General features: G+C 38.9%; 2 protein-coding genes and 1 long non-coding RNA gene across 3 annotated transcripts in view; 1 reads left to right on the top strand and 2 right to left on the bottom strand.

Annotated features, from left to right (window-relative positions):
* The window catches only part of LOC149654632 (uncharacterized), a 45,363-nt gene extending 38,364 nt beyond the window's left edge, over positions 1-6,999 (top strand). The window contains exons 2-3 of the mRNA XM_089846206.1: positions 3,543-4,971; positions 5,276-6,999. Coding sequence (XP_089702332.1) covers positions 3,543-4,971; positions 5,276-5,909 — 2,063 coding nt within the window. The 3' untranslated portion in view covers positions 5,910-6,999. The remainder of the gene's footprint in view (positions 1-3,542; positions 4,972-5,275) is intronic.
* The window catches only part of LOC149654631 (uncharacterized), a 159,789-nt gene extending 142,560 nt beyond the window's left edge, over positions 1-17,229 (bottom strand). Inside the window, exons 1-2 of the long non-coding RNA XR_016370703.1 lie at positions 17,120-17,229; positions 5,141-5,222 (exon numbers count right to left, since the gene is read on the bottom strand). This is a non-coding gene — a long non-coding RNA (uncharacterized LOC149654631). The remainder of the gene's footprint in view (positions 1-5,140; positions 5,223-17,119) is intronic.
* Positions 17,230-17,377: 148 nt separating this feature from the next.
* On the bottom strand, positions 17,378-19,222 carry WDR79 (Telomerase Cajal body protein 1 homolog). The gene has a single exon (XM_089846228.1). The coding sequence runs from the start codon at positions 19,094-19,096 to the stop codon at positions 17,672-17,674; it is 1,425 nt and encodes a 474-aa protein (XP_089702354.1). The 5' UTR covers positions 19,097-19,222; the 3' UTR covers positions 17,378-17,671.
* Between the last annotated feature and the right edge of the window lie 688 nt (positions 19,223-19,910).

Below are 19,910 nucleotides of genomic sequence, written 5' to 3'. Positions count from 1 at the left end.
GTGCACCCTGTTTTCAAGCACGGTGAAACAACCCTGATACAATTACGGCCCGGGGTCAAATTGGTAGTCTTAAAAGGGGTTATAGCGCGCGGGATAGCCAGAGCGGTCCCCCGACGGCGGCAGCTCCAACCAGCATGGAACAAACCAGGTCCGACGGACGCCAAAGAACATCGTCGCCGAGAAAAACGCGCGTTGCCGCCAAATATGGTTCAACGGGAACACATTTTAAACACAATCCTCATTAACTCATTATATTTAAGAGAGCGGCGCGCGGAAAAGTTTCACTATAACTTCGACTATGGTCGCGTCAACAAATTGCCGGGCTACAAATTACACGCTACTTAAATTTAAGGAAGATTATATACATAAAAGAAATATGATGTGCTTTTTAATATACAACAAGCCGCCGCTCTCTCTGTTAATTTTAAAAGAAATGAGAGAATGAGATTGTAATTATTTTATTATTATTATTGTACTTAATGAATGGGCCAGCGCATAATTCTCTCAACGCAACCCACGTTTCCCTAAAAAAGGGGACACCTCAGAGAAAGAGAGTACTGTTCGGTTCAGTTCTTTGGGTGTATATGATGATGGGCGACCTGCGACATGCAATGAAAATATCCCATGTGTACCTTGCGCACGCCCAAGCTACTCTTCGGTAGGCCATTGTTAAGTGCTGCCGCATAACGCCATTTTATTTGCACGAGAACTAGGTTCCATTTTAACCCACAGGGGGCATCATTTACGTTTTCCTATTGTACGACCATACCTAAACGCTGAGGATGCTGGGAGGACAAATTCATGAACATCTCTTGTCCGTGCTGCCGTGTAGCGCCTTTGTATTTGTATGAGAGTACTAGCTTCTATTTTTAACCCACAGGGGGAATCATTTAGGTTTCCCTACAGTACGACCCTATACCTAAACGCTGAGGATGCTGGAAGCACAAATTCATGAACATCTCTAGTCCGTGCTGCCGTGTAGCACCTTTGTATTTTAACGAGAACTAGCTTCTATTTTGAACCAACAGGGGGCATCATTTACGTCCTAAACGCTGAGGATATCTGGGAGGACCAATTCACGTCTCTATAGTCCGTCCATATTCAATATTTGCATTTCGAAAGAGAAATCGTTTAATATAACCTCTACCATCTTGTTTCGAAATAAACACTGGGGTCTATGTTCCCGCGCAGCAATGACAGAGGTTTTTGGAATAAATAGACGCTTTTAAAGCAAAGTGCATGGTCCATTCCAGAAGCATACCTATATATACTACACCCTTTTCTAGCATTCTACCTCGCCTCTAAGCGCGTATCGGTATCGGTATCCAAGAAAATGGATATTTAATAGCAGAAATTATTCAGCAGAGACAAAACGTTCCCATTAGCTTTGGAGAGATAGTAAGTACTAAGTAGCGACTGCAGAGGGAACGAGCCCAAAATATTCGGGGGTCCTTGCGCGATCGTGCGCGTTAATTACCTACTAAACTAAACGGACCTATTTAAACCCCTCAAAATCTATACGCTATAGAATTCAGTTGGACCAGATATAAGGATGTAATTTTCCTTAGTAAAAAAGGGTACTTAAACGTATACTATAATGGCTGCGCTCTAGTCGTGATTTCAAAGTCCCAAATGCATGCCATGCACTTTAGTATTTAACATAAAAATGCCATAAGTCTTTTTTGTTTTCGGGTTTTTGTATTGATCTGGAATAATTCCACTAACCCATTATCGGCAACTGAGTTGAAATTTTTTTTTAGTAATTTTCGAGGGGGTCTTTACACCTTCCTCATCAAGTCATGATAGTACTATACAGCGTGTTTCTGCTAAGCCTGGCATAACTTAAAGGTTGTGGTCTTTGGGTCAAACTGAATCAAAGAACAAGAGGTCTATAACACTTAGTTACGATGATATTCTGCACATCAAGGTGATCTATATTTTACCAGTGATTAACCCCTCGGTAATTTGTAACGTAATTTAAGAATACATATAGGGTATCTTCAACCCAAACTGCACCATTCCACATACCGTTAGACGGTCACGTGATAAAAATTCCACGCAGGCTGGTACATAAATTTTGAAACGATAAAATAGCGCGGGGTAATTGTAGGCTCAAATTTGTTGGTGGTTAAAAACGGTTTAATCTGTTTACCAGAAAAGACTTTATTCGGACGTGATTAAGAATTTTCCGCAGAGAAATTAAATGGCGCCACTGTTTTTTGGTTTTGTTTTTTATATCGGCTGAATATATTTTATATATAAACAACTTACACACGCAGGTCTATTTTACTCTCTACACTATTATTGTTTTTATATTATACTAGCTGCCTAGGAAATCAAATGCTAGAGCGGGGTATCCCTTTAACACGTCTGTTAATAACGCTCTGACAACGTTTAGCTTAATTTTTTAATCTTATGATTTAGGGTGTTACTATAAGAGTCAAAATAATTTTTTATCTACTACTACAATTCAAATCAAACATAATACTTCCTGATACTATTTAGTGATGGAACTAAAAACGTATAGTCCCGCCATTTTTCGGCGAGGCGCCAAGGCTCATCATAGAGGGACTCCGGGGACGGGTCCGGGACGTTCATGTATCACTTTAGACAAGTGAAATCATCTCTATTTTAAATAATTGCCCTATATATATACCTTATTTTCGCATCAGTTTCTTTTGAAACAACTTAGAAAGGGTACCCTAAACAAAAATTAAACTCAATTTTGCAAAAACTCCGAAATTACACGGAAGTTTAGGGAATGATACTATTTCGTACATATGGAATTTACTATAAAGCTAGTCTAGATAATGGTGTATAAAAACGGGGATTGGTGTAATTTGAATAATGGTAAATAATGATAAATACCGAAGACCACTTATAAATGGTAAAAAAAAAAAAAAATACTTCAAAGGAAAGAAATGAAAAGAGAAAACCCCAGGAGCTAAACAACCGCGTTTGTTTTTTGGGCGGTTAGGTCCTACCCAGTCGTATGCTACCGGTAAAATTATACTGTACCAGCAAGCAAAGTAGGTTTGACCCAAAACTCCCGATTGGAATTTCGCATTTTAGAGAGAGAAGTTATAAGGTCCACTTTGTTTTATAAAATTAAAAATACAATAAAATTATTAGAAATAAACTTAATTTCAAAACCAATTAACTCGTTAAGAGTTCACAGTCCTTATTTGAAATTTTACGCGAGGAACAAACGAAAATCGGAAGGTAAACCGAAACCCATAATGTTCGCCGCGAAAAAAAAACTCTGATGATTTTTGACACCTTGAGATGTCAGTCAGCTATACGTTATACTCTTTGATTTTATCCGTTCGTGCTCGAAAGTCTTAAATACCTTCCCCCATCCCGTAAAAACCATCCTCAAATTACCTACAAAGCAAGCGATGGAAGTAACCCGAGACATATATACCCTAGCAGGGTGAACCAGCCAATCCCAGAACCCCGGCCGTGATCACACACATTAGAAAAGAATTGAAATGAAATGAATTAACCATATTTTTCTTTTTGGTTTTTGTGTTCTTTCGCAGAACTTAGTCGTATTGATTTATCGGATCGTACGGATCAAGAGACTACAAGTAGTAGGACGCCATCCTCATCGCCATCATTTCAAAGTGTCCGGCAGCCATTAAAGCTCCCACCCTTAATCGCGCTGGCTCCACCAATCTTGCCACCTTCCTTTCACCCGGGTTATCAACTTCACAGCCAATTATCAACGGAACACCATCACCGTTTACGGAAAAACCACCACCACCGTCAAGGGGGACCAATACCGGATGTCTCAAGTTCCCCCGCGGGTACACCACCGGGAGCGATGCATCCGACACCGCAACCATTGTACCCAAGACCCCAGTTACCCTTGGCACCCTTACCACTATGCCCTTCGTACACCGGTGGACATAATGCCTTCCCCTATCCCTTCATCCTGGCCGCGGCTGCCGCCCAAGTCGCAGCGGCCTCGGTCAACAACGCGTACAATCACGCCGCTCACAAAAACACGGTGACGGAAGTGACTTCACGTATCGGTGGCGTCAATAGTGGTATCGGTAACGCGTTCGATAAACAACAACAACGTAGTGGGAAAGACTTAACACCCACGTTTCAACCTAGTCCCAGATCCCTGAAGCATTCGCCGTCAAAAACGATCGGTGGTGCGGGTTCTAACTCACCAATTGATTTCGCGACAACGCACCACGCGCAACGTCCTACCAGTTCAAGAAGACCCTCGCCGGCACACGGGCACCATCACAAATCTAACGCGTCATCGCTACAAATTACTACGCAATCCCAACAACGTACAACCTCTATGAAACCAAAGGGTAAATTTGACTTCGCAAGGTTAGCGGAATCCGCGACGTCTAAAGACGGTGACGAAGGTAGTAGCGAGTCATCTGATTTGGAGGTGATAGGTCGTGGTAAAGATTGGACGAGCCATAAGTACCGGACAAGTAATTCGGAACCCACATCGGCGGGGGGAGTTGTTAGTCACGAACGAGTTGGATCTCATCAACCTACCCAACAACAACCTCGTTTCTCGTTGCAACATCAAGTTCAACACAGCCCCCACCATCAAATGCAAGCGGCTGCCGCCATGGCCGCGGTTATCACAGGACACGCGCAACACTTTCCCTTTGTGTCACCTTACTACAACCCTTTCACCGCTGGACAAGTACCAGCGGGAATGCACCAACATCCTCACTTACCAGCAGCGGCCCCTGGTTTAACTATGGAGTTTTTAGACCGGAAATTGCATCAACATCAAACTACAAGACCCCCGGGTAGTGGTAGGGGACCCAGTTCTAGACCTAAGAAGGAGTTTATCTGCAAGTATTGTCAGAGGAGGTTCACCAAGTCTTACAATTTGTTGATTCACGAACGAACGCATACGGACGAGAGGCCATACACTTGCGATATTTGTCATAAGGCGTTTCGAAGACAGGATCATCTCAGGGATCATAGGTAATTTTGTTTCAAATTTAAAAACAGAAGGGACATTCGATAATAAACAGCGTAATACGTAGCTATTCTTAATCGATTTTTTCCGATTCTCAAGCCGATAAAATCAAACACTTATTTCAACCGTTCACAATCCCTTACAAAAATGGTTATCCAAAATTATGCCACTTACCGAATGGGAAACTGTTCAATCCTTCTGTTGTTTAAAATCGTTTCTTGATATTATCAGTCATCTCAAACTTCCTGTTGAATTCCTATAAACAAAAATACACAACAATTAAACACCATGTTTTTGTTAACCCAACAGGTACATCCACTCCAAAGAAAAGCCTTTCAAATGCACCGAATGTGGCAAGGGTTTTTGCCAATCACGGACATTAGCAGTCCATCGTATCTTACACATGGAGGATTCCCCTCACAAATGCCCGACTTGCGGACGAAGTTTCAATCAACGCTCCAACCTCAAGACGCACCTATTAACCCACACGGACATAAAACCTTACAACTGTCCCGCTTGTGGCAAAGTCTTCAGACGTAATTGCGACCTACGTCGACATACTTTAACCCATACTCTTGGCCTACCGGAAGCCGGTGACAGTGAACTAGAATCCTTAACGGACGGACCGGACATACCGGGAGTATCTCCGTACGAAGCCATGGATTTAGGGCATCAAACGCGAGGGGCATTCGCGGGTTTAGATGGTGGTGACGTCTTAACTGGGTCGGTTGCAATGTTAAGGGGTTTGGGGTTGAACCCGGTTCGCGCTGCGTCCGAACCGACAATGCCCGTATCTGTACAACCAGGTCCTTCTGATTTGGACGTGGTTGACGTGGATTCGGACGCTAATATAAGAGAAATGGATGACGCGGGAACAGATCGTGACGCGGATTCTGAGAACGAGGAGTCACCGATGCAAGAGGTCTTAGACGTTGAGAATTGAAAAGATTAACTTGTTCGAGGGTACCGACCATTATTGCGAGGTGACAAGTCTCTTGTACGAGAGATACCCAGCTGAAATCTCCCTCTAATTCGCGCTAGAGGCTAGAATCTGGTTGGTTTAAAGTGTATAACCATAAGTAAATAACAAATACCAATAAGTTAAGCAAATGCATTGAAGAGACGCAACCATTCAGGCACGTTTTCTAACGAATTTCATATTGAATTTGATTTTTTAAGTACTGGAAGCCTTTTCTAAAAGCGATTGTTTGACTTATTGGGTCTTATTATTAACCTATGAAGTAACCGGTGGAAAAGTATACGGATTTCGAAGGATGAAAATTTTGTACACGCTAAGTTTTACAATGCGAAAAGTGCCAAAAAAAAAACCAGAAAAAAAGAGTACCTATTTTATGCACTGACCCAGTGAGAGAAAATTCAAGAAAATACATAAATAAGGAGGTTGAATAACCCTGGAGTGGAATTTAAGACAAGAGAAAAATTAAGGATGCATGTGGGACTGTGGGCAAATATGTTTTTCTCACGGGGAGGAGCTATGGAACACGTGACAGCCTGAATTGTATTGTCAAAGGTATAGAACGTATATCGGCGCAAAAAAGAAAAATCCGAGCACATTAGATAGTAAGTAATAGATTCCCCAAGTCTCCAGATTTTCCGATTTTACTCCCTTACCATACCACTCCTGGGACATTCAACCTCTTTGCATGAATTGAACAAAACAAAATTTTGAATCGTATTTAAATTATTGATAGAAATAGAGCATCCCATAAACTTAACGAAAAAAAAACCGGTTGTTATTTTGTTTTGTAACCCCATAAATTAAAAAAATTAAAAATAAGAAAGAAACGAAAAAATAAATAATCGTTTTAAAAATGTTCCTAATATAAAAATCAATATTTACGAAGATAATGAAGAAAGAAAGAAAATTTATGTAAATACGTAATAATTTGTACGATAATTTGTGAATAAGTGTCTATTAATTATTATTATAGTATTATTGAAATTAAAGAAGAAAAAAAAAACGAAAGAACGTTGTATAAATGTACAATAAAAATATTAGTACAAGAAAATAATTCGTTTTTATTATGCGTTGCTATAATCCACCTTCTTTGGGAAATCAATTCTGATTCGAAAATTTTCTAGGAAAACATTTTGCCGTCCGGGCCAATGTTTTCAAGTTACGATTTGAAGGTTGGTTTTGGAGATGACGAGCTCGAAAGCTACATGCAAAACAGATAAGGGCATGATTTCAGATTTCAGATCTCAAAGCTATAAGTGTAATATATGGTCTTAGACCATTTAGAGGCAAGATTCCATAACAAGTCTACACTCTCTCTACACATACACCCTTACCCTTCTCGTATGGATACTAGCTGGAGAGAGAGACCCCACATCCACAAATACGCCACCATAACTCTGTTTGGGGTCCCGGGTAAGTAGCGTAAAACCATACTATAACAAGAAGAGATAAATTTTGGGTGAAGTGAGCGAGCGAAGTAGTCGTTGGGGGGTTTCGAGATTTGTATCTTGGCGTGACAAAAACGGGATGGAAAACCAACCCAAACGAAGATGCAATCGTGTTTGTTGGTCGTCTAACAATCAATAGGAAGTGATCGTAAATTAAACGACATACAATAACTAAAGGTAATGGCATCTCCTTGCCTTTCCTTAAGACTGCATTATCACAATATGCCACTACTCTATAGTTACTGATTCGAGAGTATAAAATTGTTATACCCCTGAACCTTTTTAGAGACATAAACCTCCCAAAGATAATGGTTTCGTATCTGTACAGGGTGTTAAACTACAATAATATAAGTTACAACTAGAAGTGCGTTCAATTCAATTACCCATCATGCAAGGTTTCCGGGTACCATTTTAAAAGATGGAGAGCCGTTCAACGCAAGATTTTACTATAAAGTTAAGACTATAAGATGTAAATACCAACCAGTAAAGACTAGTAAACATTCGGGGTATTTTGGTAATGATCAGTGTCGGATCAACACCTTCGGGGTCCCCTAGGCTCTAGGCATTCGGGGGCCCACAGCGATATGACCATCGGGGCCCTAAGCATGCGGCTACAGTGCCTGTGGATAATCCGGCACTAGTTATGACACATTTCTGGCTAAACTATAAGCTAAAGTCTACACAAAGTAATCAGAGTTTCGGGCATATTAGCATAGTGTTGATTACAAGTCTGTCTGTCTCTCAGTCAATCAGGACTTTTACTAAAGTAATTAACACCCTGTACAAGGCATCATCTGTTTGGTTCTACGGCCTACCCGCGGAGTGCACGGTGATATCACCGCCACGGCAGCAGAACGCAACACGGTAAATACTATAACAACCCGGTTTCTCCATAGGACGTCAACTAGTTTGATAATAAGCAAAAGGCAAACCTAATACCAAAGTAGCTAAACATTTGTTTTTACAATATTTTTTTTATGAAAAACATCTGCTCTCAAAAAAAGCATAGGTTTCGTAATACGAAATACGAGCCGTTATTAATCGAATCGAACTGAACCTCACTCGGAAATATGTAAAAGACACAGAATGGTTTAGCTATTCGAATTTAATGCCTCAATAACTAGAACCAGGAATACAAACAGCTTAACTAGTAATAATTATGTCCCCATATACAGGGTTCATACAACTTTTGGAAAACAAATTTCCCTGAGATTTCCAGGCTTTTCCCATATACTTCCCTGAGTTTTCCAGGTTTTTCCCGTATATGGAGTATCCTATGGAGCAAATGTTAACGAAGGAGGGGGGGGGGGCAAATAGGACTATTACATAATCAAAGGACATCCCCGTATCGTATCTCTAGTAGAACCAGAGTTATGAGCCTCCAAAGTATAGTGTAATTTTAATCCTATGGAGGGTATGTTTATGAACATTTTTCTTAATTACTCGGCCCCTGTTTGAAGCAAATTTCCCTGATTTCCCTGAATTTTACTAAAAATTCTAAATTTCCCCTGAAGTTTTTGTCAATTATTTATTTCCCTGATTTTTCCAGATTTTCCAGGTTTGTATGAACCCTGTTATAAATCTATGATGTTACTTATAGTAATATCTAATCCCAAATTTTCCTTCCATTTTTCTTTTTATCCGCGAAGTATAAGAAAGGGGTGGAACGGAGCTAGAAGAGAAAGAAAGAAAGAAAGGCAAAAGGGAGAAAGGTCAAGAGATCCTCGAACCATGAGGCGTCGGTACGGCACGCACGCGCCATGGAGAAAATTAGAGATAGAGTTGAGAGAGAGAGAGAGAGAGAGAGAGAGAGAGAGAGAGAGAGAGAGAGGTCAGTTGCACTAATCCGGACGTATCCTGATGCTCTTCAACATCCGCTATACGGATGAAAGCGAAAACCGGAACGGATACGCGCATGCACGCTATCAAACATACCTCCCCCTCATCAGATCATTCGACTGACTATTTCGATTAAACAACGCGTGTAAGCTCGAATCTGCCTTCCACAGTGCATGCATGCTATGATTTATTCACTTTTTGATCTATTCTTCAACTTTAATAGACCATGGTTTCAAATAGAGTCCGGTGTGTTGACCACCTTATTGATAGGGTATGTTCTTAGACTACAAACACGTGTAAATTAAGACAATACGGACCATCCAAATTTAGTGGTGGACTAGTAACGTTCAAAGCCCTATCTAAAAAGACTTTGTTGTTCATAAACCTATCAATGTTTTGTCTAAAAGTAACCCTATATCAAGCAGCGACAAAACTTTGACCCCAGGTTTGAAAGAGTCTAGAGAAGTTTAAGTTCTTAATTCACATGTTAATAGTTGAAATGGTCTATAATGTATTCGCGATAACCCAAGTAATATTATAAAAGGCTATCGTTTACTGGAATTACTTTCATAGTACTGTCACTCTTTCTTAGTTAACCCTAACTCCACGAACACTATTAGGCCTGACTCTCTACCCAACATCTCATCAAAATCTAGCGAAATATTTTAGAAAAGGAATAGGTTAAAAATATAAATGCTTTTCTTCATCTTCGCAAATCTGTTCTTAAAAAAAATAACCAAAAAATATAAAAAAGGTTTGGGGGAACAAAATTATTACTTAGATCTAAGATTTATTTCACTACTTAAAAAGTTCAGGCTCGTGCAATCACGCTATGGGATGGTGTGCTAGAGAATGAGACGCCAGAAAAGATCCAGTCTTGTGGAGAAGTGAAATATTATAGCGATGAAGGATTTTAAACGCGAATTAGACGCCATCTGTGAACTAAATAATGAACTATCGCTTAAAAAAGAGATTCTAAAACCAACTTTGGAACGTTATAACTCTAATAATTTAAAAAGTATAACGAAATCCTTCGAGGGTCTGATAGCCCAAACTGTCCTCTATTTAATTATGTTATTAATTGGGGTTAAGTTAATTAGTACTCTAGAAAATAATATTTTATGAAAAACAGTCAACTTAATGTTTCGAAGCAGTCTAAAAGATTGAGTAACAACTTAGGTTACAATGTACTGTACAAATTATCCTCTACACGGCATCACAAAGGATTAATTAAAACAAGTTTTGTAAACGTTAATTCTAATTCAGGCCTAAAAATTTAAGTTTGTTTTTTAAACGAACCCTGTTTTAATATAATTATGGCAAAAGAGTATTTGCAAGATAGATAATTCTTTAAAACGCACGCCAAACGACTTTGGATGCGGTGTAGTGGTGTACTAACAGGGGTGGGGGTGACCTTTAACCTCACACCCCAGCACTACTCGCATCTTCAGTAGATTCAAAAATATCTTAGAAATTTTAGGGAGGGTCCTTTTTATTTTATTTTAGTTTTTTTTCTCTCTCTTTCAGAGAGGCTTTATCTAAGCAACGGTCTCTGGCATGGTATATACCATATTCCATAAGGCACGGGCCAGAGGACAGCAACCCGGATATGGCGAATCATTCGCCAAGCGCCAGACACGCGCGAGATATACAGGGTGATGCGTTAAGAAAAAGAATCAGGTCTTCCAATATTTCAGCAGAGATGAGTGAACGAAAGGCAGACTTGAACCCCCCCCCCCATCAAAAGCTTCAAAAGACCCTTTACAATCGTCGGGGGCCTGGTGTTTAACCACCTTTCTTACTTGAGACGGCACTAGGATGGGTACAAGGACAGACAACAAAGACTTAAATTAAGATAAGGCTTCAAACAATACGTGGACCATCGGACCATCCAAATTTAGTGCAGGACTAGTAATATTGTAGCATTATCTAACGTCTTTGGGTACACTATGTTCACCAGCGTGGGAAATAAGTGGCACAGGGCAAATGACTAGTTTAAAAATTAAATTGGAGGGGGGTCAGTGGTCCGCGGTACCACTAAGAAAATTCAAGGTTATCCAGAGCTCAGACATTAACTCAAATATTTTAGTTATCCATTTCTTTAGTTTAGCAGACGACGTGCCATGGCCATTGGTCATGGACCAGTTTATTTACTCCAGGCCAGGGGGGGGGGGTCGCTGGACTAATGTCCACTTTAAAAAAAAAACCTTATTTCCCACCCTGATGTTCACTCTTTGAAAATGTTCTATCAATTCTAAAGAAAAGTAATTCCATCTGGTTGATATACTTATTGCGATAGGTCACAAATCCGGACCTAACCCTGGTAAGAATTTGGGTAAGACTATAAAGAAACACCCTATACATTGGATGCTCATTCCATTCCTGAATCCTGCACCTATCTCTACTCTCCTACCCACCTTTTTTTTTTGGAAAAAAGAATTCTTGTATATTTATACTATGGCAAGAATGCAATTTGTTTTCCAGTGAACATTAAAAACACTAAGCTGTAACGTAACATCAAGTATTTAGTGATTTTAAAACAAAGGACTTATAGAAAACAACGCAATATGTTGACCTTCCTAGAAAGGGTCATGTACATTTTTATTTAGAGTTTTGTTATCTTGTTCATTATTCGAAAGTGCCTATAATGGTTTCCCTAAGGTAAATTTTTCTAGCTACGACATAAGTGAGTCAAGATAGTTAAATATTCAGGGGTAAATTGGAAGTAATTCCCGGGAAGATCGTGTCTGAATTACGGTGGAATGGTATACTTAAGATCCGCCAGTGTATTCATGTCTCGAGGTATTTTAAGAGGTCAAAATATGGACCCCTTATAAGCGATAGAGGAACTCGTGGGTCATAGTTGACAGAGAGGTCAAACTAAGGGGGTCATTCGAGGATAATTTCTTTAGCTTCATAGAAAATGAAATTAATAATTCCCAAAAGTTTTAATCTATGGCGATTTACTAACATAACGCCACTAAAAACTTTTAAACAACTATCAAGAAGTGATATCTAGTTTATTATGGAAAAGATATAAGATGCCTAAGTATTCGCGCGCCATAGTCCCAGTCCCCCTTTCAAAATACAAGGGGGGACGTAAAAGGAGGCCGAGCTATTTCGCTGCCTCTCCTCAGTCGGAAAATACTTAATTTTCGTTATCATTCGCGTCGCTCTGACGTGAGTTTTCAAGAACCAATGAGATGCATGCTGGTTGTAATTTAGAGGCGGGGATTAACTCTGTCCGGACATACGTTACGTTTGGACTGGAGATAAAGCTAGAAATGTGGGGCGAATTTATACCTTCTCCCTTGATTCTAAACTTGATATAACTTCTTGCTACTATTATTATTCGATAACCAATATCCCATTTATAACAGATTCAAGTTCATACACCGTGTCGCCCTGACCTTATGTCCCCCTACGTAAAGATCTTCTTCTTCAACAATTCTAAATTCAATTCAGTTCAATATTCTAAAGCCGCGTGTAACGATAGCGCGTCACTGTATTCATGGTGTCAATAGATTTATGAACTTAGAAACCGATCTGGTAGGCCTATATTGAATCCGAACGTACCAAAAGGTAAAGCAAGGTGGTACTAGGTGAAAAATCACCGCAAACAAGATAGGTGTCGACGATAAGACGACAATCGTCTGGACCCCAAAGAAGCGCATGCATGGATTGGCCATTCAATAAAAGAAACCAAACCCCTTTTATTTATTTTTCGCTTTCTTGCATTGGCGCCGGTCGCGAACACCCAGATGGACAGAGGGACGGACAATAGGGCCACCCAGTTGTACGGGGACGGCGAGACGTAGACAGGGTTCGTGTAGAGATGGTTATTACACGGTACACCGGTAAGGCCACAATTTAGTGCCGGATGTCGCTGTCTTTCAACCACATCTCTTGACAAACTCTGACCCGCGAAGTCAATACCGGTCAGGCGTTTTTCCACCTCGTATTTGACAATAAAGTTGAATAAACTATATAGGCCTATACCTCCCAAAAAGTTAAAAAGTCGATATAGAGAAACTTCTATTTTAATAGACTCCCGGTGGTCTCCTTTAAATGCAAGGAGTATGAATTGTACTGGATAGGTTATTGTGAAATGTCCTTTCCCAGGCTCAAACACAAAGGTTAGGTAATAAAATTCAGAGGGTTACGTGCCCAGACGTTAACAACAATGCCCTCACTAATTAATCAGCCTTAAAATTAATTATAATTATGGTTATCCTAATTAATTAAAAATAAAGAAAAAGCTTGGGAGACGAAATGAATTCACCTCCATACAAAATAGTATCAACTCTCCATGCAATAAAATGTCCATTGTGCTCGGCAAAAAAAGGACTTTTGGGGGTAACCTCCGGACCATATATCACTGGTGACAGAGACCGATGGTGCAATGCCAAAAAGGACAAGAGACTTAGCGCCCTTTCTTTTCAAACAACTTCGGAAGCGCCAGCAACCACGTGAACATTTTGCGCGGCGGGAAAAAGTATATGGCGCGGTAATATTACTTCGATTCCCGCCATTTTTTTTTATTTCAACCCCTAGTTGGCCCGTTGGGTGGGTTATCAGCTCAGCTACCATACCACGGTTCAACCTTACTTAGGACCAATATCATAAAGAGGACAAGCTATTCAAAGGAATAGTGGAGCTCTCAAGAAAAATTGAGAACTATTGAGTGTTCGATCTAGTCTATAATGCAATAAGAGAATAAACGATATCCTTTAGGGGGAGTTGAACAACAAGAAGATTGGGATATAGATTGGATAGACTCGGTGGTCATGTACGGACGGACACAGCATGGTGCAATACAAAAAAAAATTACCATAAGTGAAATAATTCAAGAATAAGTTCCTAAATACAGAGACTTTGAAATCATTTCCCTGAGCAGTTTTCATGATTTTGTTTGTATAAAGCGCGAAAGACTTAAACATATTTACTTATGGTTCAGTAGTGGTTATACTTGATTTAATTTTTCACTACCAACCGAAATTTGGACATATACTTTGGGACAGACGTTATCATGGATTCATGCCTAAAGAAAGAAGTATATACAATTCGAATCCCAAATCGATTAACTATACTGAGGCAGATGGGCATAGATTAGGTCAAGTTAATCTTTAACTATCACAATTCAGAGTGACTATACAGTAAAAATAATCCTGTCATGGTTCACTAACGAAGTTTTCAGCTCTTCCCTAGCTATTTTCCATGATGGTAGGTATGTATATGTACAAACCATGTTTAATTATAATAATACGCGGTGCTTTGCGTGTGATCACAAACAAATTTAAATTTGATTACAGGGGACATACGAAGATATAATTTCCCTGCCCAAACATTAAGAAGTGTCCGTGTTAGGGGGTCAACTCGAATCTGGAGAGGATGGAATAGGGAAATGATTGAAAGACATGTAGGGTAACTCGCCGGCCGCGTTCGTCGCCTCAAGGGTAAGAATTACCGAGAATCCTGCAAGTGGAGGAATTGGACAGTTCCTTGGCCTACCATTGCGTATTTCTTATTTATCATTTAATATTTAAAGGAATAGCGACGTGATTTAAAAATTATCTCAAATCTAAAGAAAACCTTACTTTTTTGAGAGTTTAAACACTTCTGATTCCAAAAATATGCTTGATTAATATTTAAATATGAAGGAAAACACAGAAAAAACACTTTGAAAACTTGAAATTTTGGGGGGCAAAAGCAAATTTGCGAAGAAGATTTTTGGCGGGTTTTCTCCTTGCTACGTCACTCACGGCATCTCGCGGAAAAGCCAAACGCGCGCGCCCGAGACTCCCGAGTCTACTAATGCCGCGCGAATCTGAATAAAATAGGCTTAACACTTAGGCTGAGACACTAACAGGCGTCACGTGAGCGACATCTAGAGTGAAAGTTTCTCCTTACTACGTCATCAAGCGAAACAAAATTTTAACTAGGCCTTTTCCAAACACTAAACTTTGATTGCAATTTTACAAATTTCTACGAAACCAAATACAAAAGTAAACATATCATAATAAACTAGATTTTTCAAGGATTTTTTTAGCATTTTAAGTTTGTGGGTGACGAAAATTATGTCACTAACACTTTAAGTAGAGTTACAGATTTAAAGCTTACCATACATTAAGCGCGTTTTTGTAACCTTCCGTAGTAATTCCGTAATAATTTAGGGACCTCCTAAGTTTTTACTCCAGGGGTGTAAGGTAATATAGAGGATTAACACCATGTGTTACCTTTGACCTTTCCCGTACTACATAAGGGTCGACTGTTTATGATAATAAGGCAGTCACTCTCTACTACTAAGATGTAGTAGTATGCTCGAACATAGAGCTTTGACCCTATTATTGGACTTCATCTTCAATAGTAATTATGTTCACTCTTATGAATATGAAGCAAATGTCCGACCCCCTGGTTATATTTGGTAAGTGATCTGGCGCTCGTCATCACCAGGGCATCATCATTGCACCAATCGAGAGACAAGAAACAGGAGCAACTGTCGACGCACGACCAAAGCGAAAAAACACACTCAAATGCAGAGGGGGGGGGGGGTCATAGCGTCGCGATTAAATATGGAGGGATACCTAAGTAAGTACTTAAGTACCACCAGAAGAGAAAATATGACTTTAATTATCGCTGGCCAAAGAAATTATAGCATTATAGACCGACTAATAACACGACAGCGGATGCGACCAGTTTAAAATTTAGTTAATAACAGGTATTAAAGCTGCATGCGTTGATAAACTTGGCCTCTACTTACTAATAAACTATAATTAGCGCGGTGGCGCATTTAATTCCTCTCCTATCAATTTTATTTTGGTGATTTCATCATAAAAAGTGGTTGGGGAGAGACTTCAAGGCATAACGTCACTCTACGTCATCCATTGAAGACTTAAACTAATTAGATATTTCTATTTCACGTATTTTTTCTAAGAAAACTTCCTTATTTATTTTGGCGGTGGAAGCACTGTATCCACTTTCCACAAATTTCGCGGAATTTTTCAGCTTAGGTCTAAAAGGGACATATATTATCGAACTAACCAACTGTCAGAATGATGGGTTGGTTGTGGGCGGCGTATTATGGGCGCTCTGGGTGCAGCCATTAAAGCTGCCTAAGGTGCTTGGGGGAGCCAGCGCGAAATTGACACTTTTCTGGAAGCAGGGTAACTGTGACACGAGCCACATGTATTACACCCATCCCCCATCCATAGCTAGCCCTTATTAGAAAGCGAGAGAGAAAAGTTAGGCTTAGTGGGGTACTACGGTATGGTTTCATCCCTTGATAGTAGTGGGTGAACTTTGACCTTTCAAGAGGCTGACGGTGTCATCGGTGGCTGGCGGCTTTTTTTAGAGCCTTTTTTTATATTTCATTACTTAATGATCGGCGGCAGACGGTCGCGGATATGCGACAACTTGATCTCTAACTGGAGTGTTTTTTGTGAGCGATTTTTTTTTATTTTCAATTATTGGTTGGCTTCTAAGGTTCCAACTCCTCATGATATAATTAATAAAAATAACCCTTGGCTACAGAATTAGTTGCCAGTGCCACCAGTATTCGTTTTTAAGTTTTTTACCATATCGAGTTTCTTTGTATGTATGTCTAGATCTATAAACGGATATTTTGCACCCCTAAACTTCCAAAAATCCTTCCCTAACCCGGTCATCTTTCATTTCATCAGTGTGTCTTATTATATCTTATGATTTCAATAAATAAACGACGTGAATGTACGCGTTCGTCAGTATCGTGTACCATAAAAAGTACTATGATTTTACCATAACAATGTCCCCCAATCTCTCCAAGGCTTAAAACAATTGTACAAAATAGGAACCACACAAACATCTACTAAATAATAAAAGAAATAATTTATGAAACTAAAATGCACTTACCGAAGTTTGATTAATTAATTGATTGACGATAATTGACAAACTTTGTGATAAATTAATTTCAAAAATACCCACGTGTACGGACGTGTTAGCGCGACTTTCGAGCGGGAAACAACGGCTCAGCGATGCCGCTAACAAGACAAAGGGATGACGTAATTTATGACTGCTGTACTGTTGTCGAAAAGAGGGCTGGACATGAACCAGTTTAATTATTATATTTTCATAATTTAAATACCTTTATAATAAATTTTAAAACAAATATTGTATAAAATTAATTTTCTTTTATTGAAAAACTACGGATTTCTTCAATAAAATGTAATTTTACACGCATAATTTGGCTAATTTTATTTTTGTGAACTCTTAAACCCCACTAGGCGCTTACCCAAGGAGCACTAACTGCACTATGCGAGTCTGGAGTGAAAACAGTAGTCACACGTATTGGAGTTACAAATTGACATTCATACATATCAATAGTGCATTTTCAATGTATTTAAGTACAAAAACAAATAAAATTACGATTTTACTTTAATCTCAGAACAAAATTACATACATTTTTTAATTAAACCACCAAAACCTCAATGAATTATCTTGCTTATTTTCTGACTCATCACTCTCATTTTCGGAATCCGAATCTAATGGATTAGGGAATTTCCTTTGCCCGGATGAAGTAGCTAATAAGGGCAAAAACGGATGAAAACTTGCCCCATTTACGCAATCATCGTGACCTTGATAGAACTCAACTGGATCTAAAATGGGCTCTTCAAACCCTTGAACTTCCTTCCCAGGTTTTGTCGAGTCCCAAATGGTTATAACTCCGTTTGAATTCCCTGAAACTACATACTTCCCATCCTTACTAACATCAAAATACATCCTCTGATTGGTTGTTACGTTTCTCCTCATTATATTTAAAATTTTCCCAGGGTTTCTAACATCCCAGCATAAAATCTCCGGGTCTTTTCTTCCACCGCTATAAAGCTTATTCCCATCTGGACTAAAGGCTAAATGAGTGACCCCTCCATGTTGCCCCGCTAAAACGCAAAGCCTATCATCCTTTGGCTCTAAGTAAAGTCCGATAGTTTTGCAATAAGATCCTGCAGCAATAATCCGATGATTTGCGGGATTTACCGCTAAACAAGATATTATTCCTGACTGACCCTCTTTCTTAAATTTAGTAGGAATTTCCCTAAATTCCCGTCCCGGGATTGAGATATCAAAGACCCTTATCATTTTATTAAATCCGCTATAAATATGCTGACCAAATGGGTCAAAGGCTAAACTATGTGCTGCGACAACTTCATCTAAATGATCATAAGGTTTATACGTTGAACGTAAATAACCAGTGAAAGCGTCCCATAGATGAATGGGTTGACCTTTACAAGTGCTTAAGAAGCAACAGGTCACCGGGTTAGATGAGTTCATAAGAGGGTACCACGCGTAATCATACACTAACGCTGATTCTTGTATTTGTAATGATGGACTAAGTTGTTGGAATTTTGTAAAGTCTATTTCAGTTGATGTGTTGTAATTAGCGAGGTCAAGGGGTAAGTCAAATAATCTTAAACACTGATCTTCACTGTTGGTTAAGACGCAACCGCCATCAGGCGACCATTTGCATCCTTTGGTGTAATTGTTTGATTTTGAGGCAAAGGTATGCCATGCTCCTGTAATCTGAGCTGGTTTTGTTTTAACGTTTAAATGTACTTGCAGGTCTAATGGTGTTGACAAGTACTTTTTAGATTGTAGTAATAATTTGTCTATAATTTCCGATATTTCACTGTCTTCATCAAAGTCGTCAAAATCGACTGTGTCAACAACAACTTCTGTGGGTTGAGGTTGAGAATCATCAAGAGTAACAACTTCAGGTGAATTTTCAATTATTTCAACTACATCCGGCTCATTTTCGTTATTGTCAGTGATATCTTCTAATATTTCTTCAGTTTCCATTTTAATAATTTCATCTTCTTTCGTTTTTGGGTCCATTTTATACAGAAACAGTCAAAACGCGGCGTTAAACACGTTTAATAACCAATTGAACGAGCTACGCATGTTAGCAGAATACCTAGCAGACAGCTCTTACGATACCGGCATAGAGGTAGTATAACACGCTAGACCCTGGAGTAGAAAGTTAAAATAGAATGAAAATAAATGTTTTACGGACTTTTTCTTGCAAAATAAATATTGTAAGCGTTTTAAATATTAAATTACCTACTTATTTTGACCATTTTCTTCCAATAAATCTGCATTATCATCAAGAAAACCCTTCAAACTCACAAAAAAAATTATTAACAAACTTACGATAGATGTAGTATGATAGATAGACCCTGGAGTAGAAAGTTAAAATAGAATGAAAATAAATGTTTAACGGACTTTTTCTTGCAAAATAAATATTATAAGCGTTTTAAATATTAAATTACCTACTTATTTTGACCATTTTCTTCCAATAAATCTGCATTATCATCAAGAAAACCCTTCAAACTCACAAAAAAAATTATTAACAAACTTACGATAGATGTAGTATGATAGATAGACCCTGGAGTAGAAAGTTAAAATAGAATGAAAATAAATGTTTTACGGAGTTTTTCTTATAAAATAAATATTATAAGCGTTTTAAACATTAAATTACTTACTTATTTTGACCATTTTCTTCCTAAAAATCCGCATTATCATCAAGAAAACCCTTCAAACTCACAAAAAAAAAATTATTAACAAACTTACGATAGAGGTAGTATGCATAGATAGACCCTGGAGTAGAAAGTTAAAATAGAATGAAAATAAATGTTTTACGGAGTTTTTC

This window comes from Phalangium opilio, unplaced genomic scaffold (assembly GCF_054372755.1).
Source record: "Phalangium opilio isolate 3A_F unplaced genomic scaffold, DU_Popi_V2 ptg000079l_1, whole genome shotgun sequence".
Lineage (NCBI taxonomy): Eukaryota > Metazoa > Arthropoda > Arachnida > Opiliones > Phalangiidae > Phalangium > Phalangium opilio.
The sequence above is the reverse complement of the archived record's forward strand: the minus strand, read 5'-3'. Positions and strand labels throughout refer to the sequence as shown.

Coding starts and splice junctions, on each gene's coding strand:
- WDR79 (XM_089846228.1), bottom strand. CDS start 19,096: ATGGACCCAAAAACGAAAGAAGATGAAATTATTAAAATGGAAACTGAA.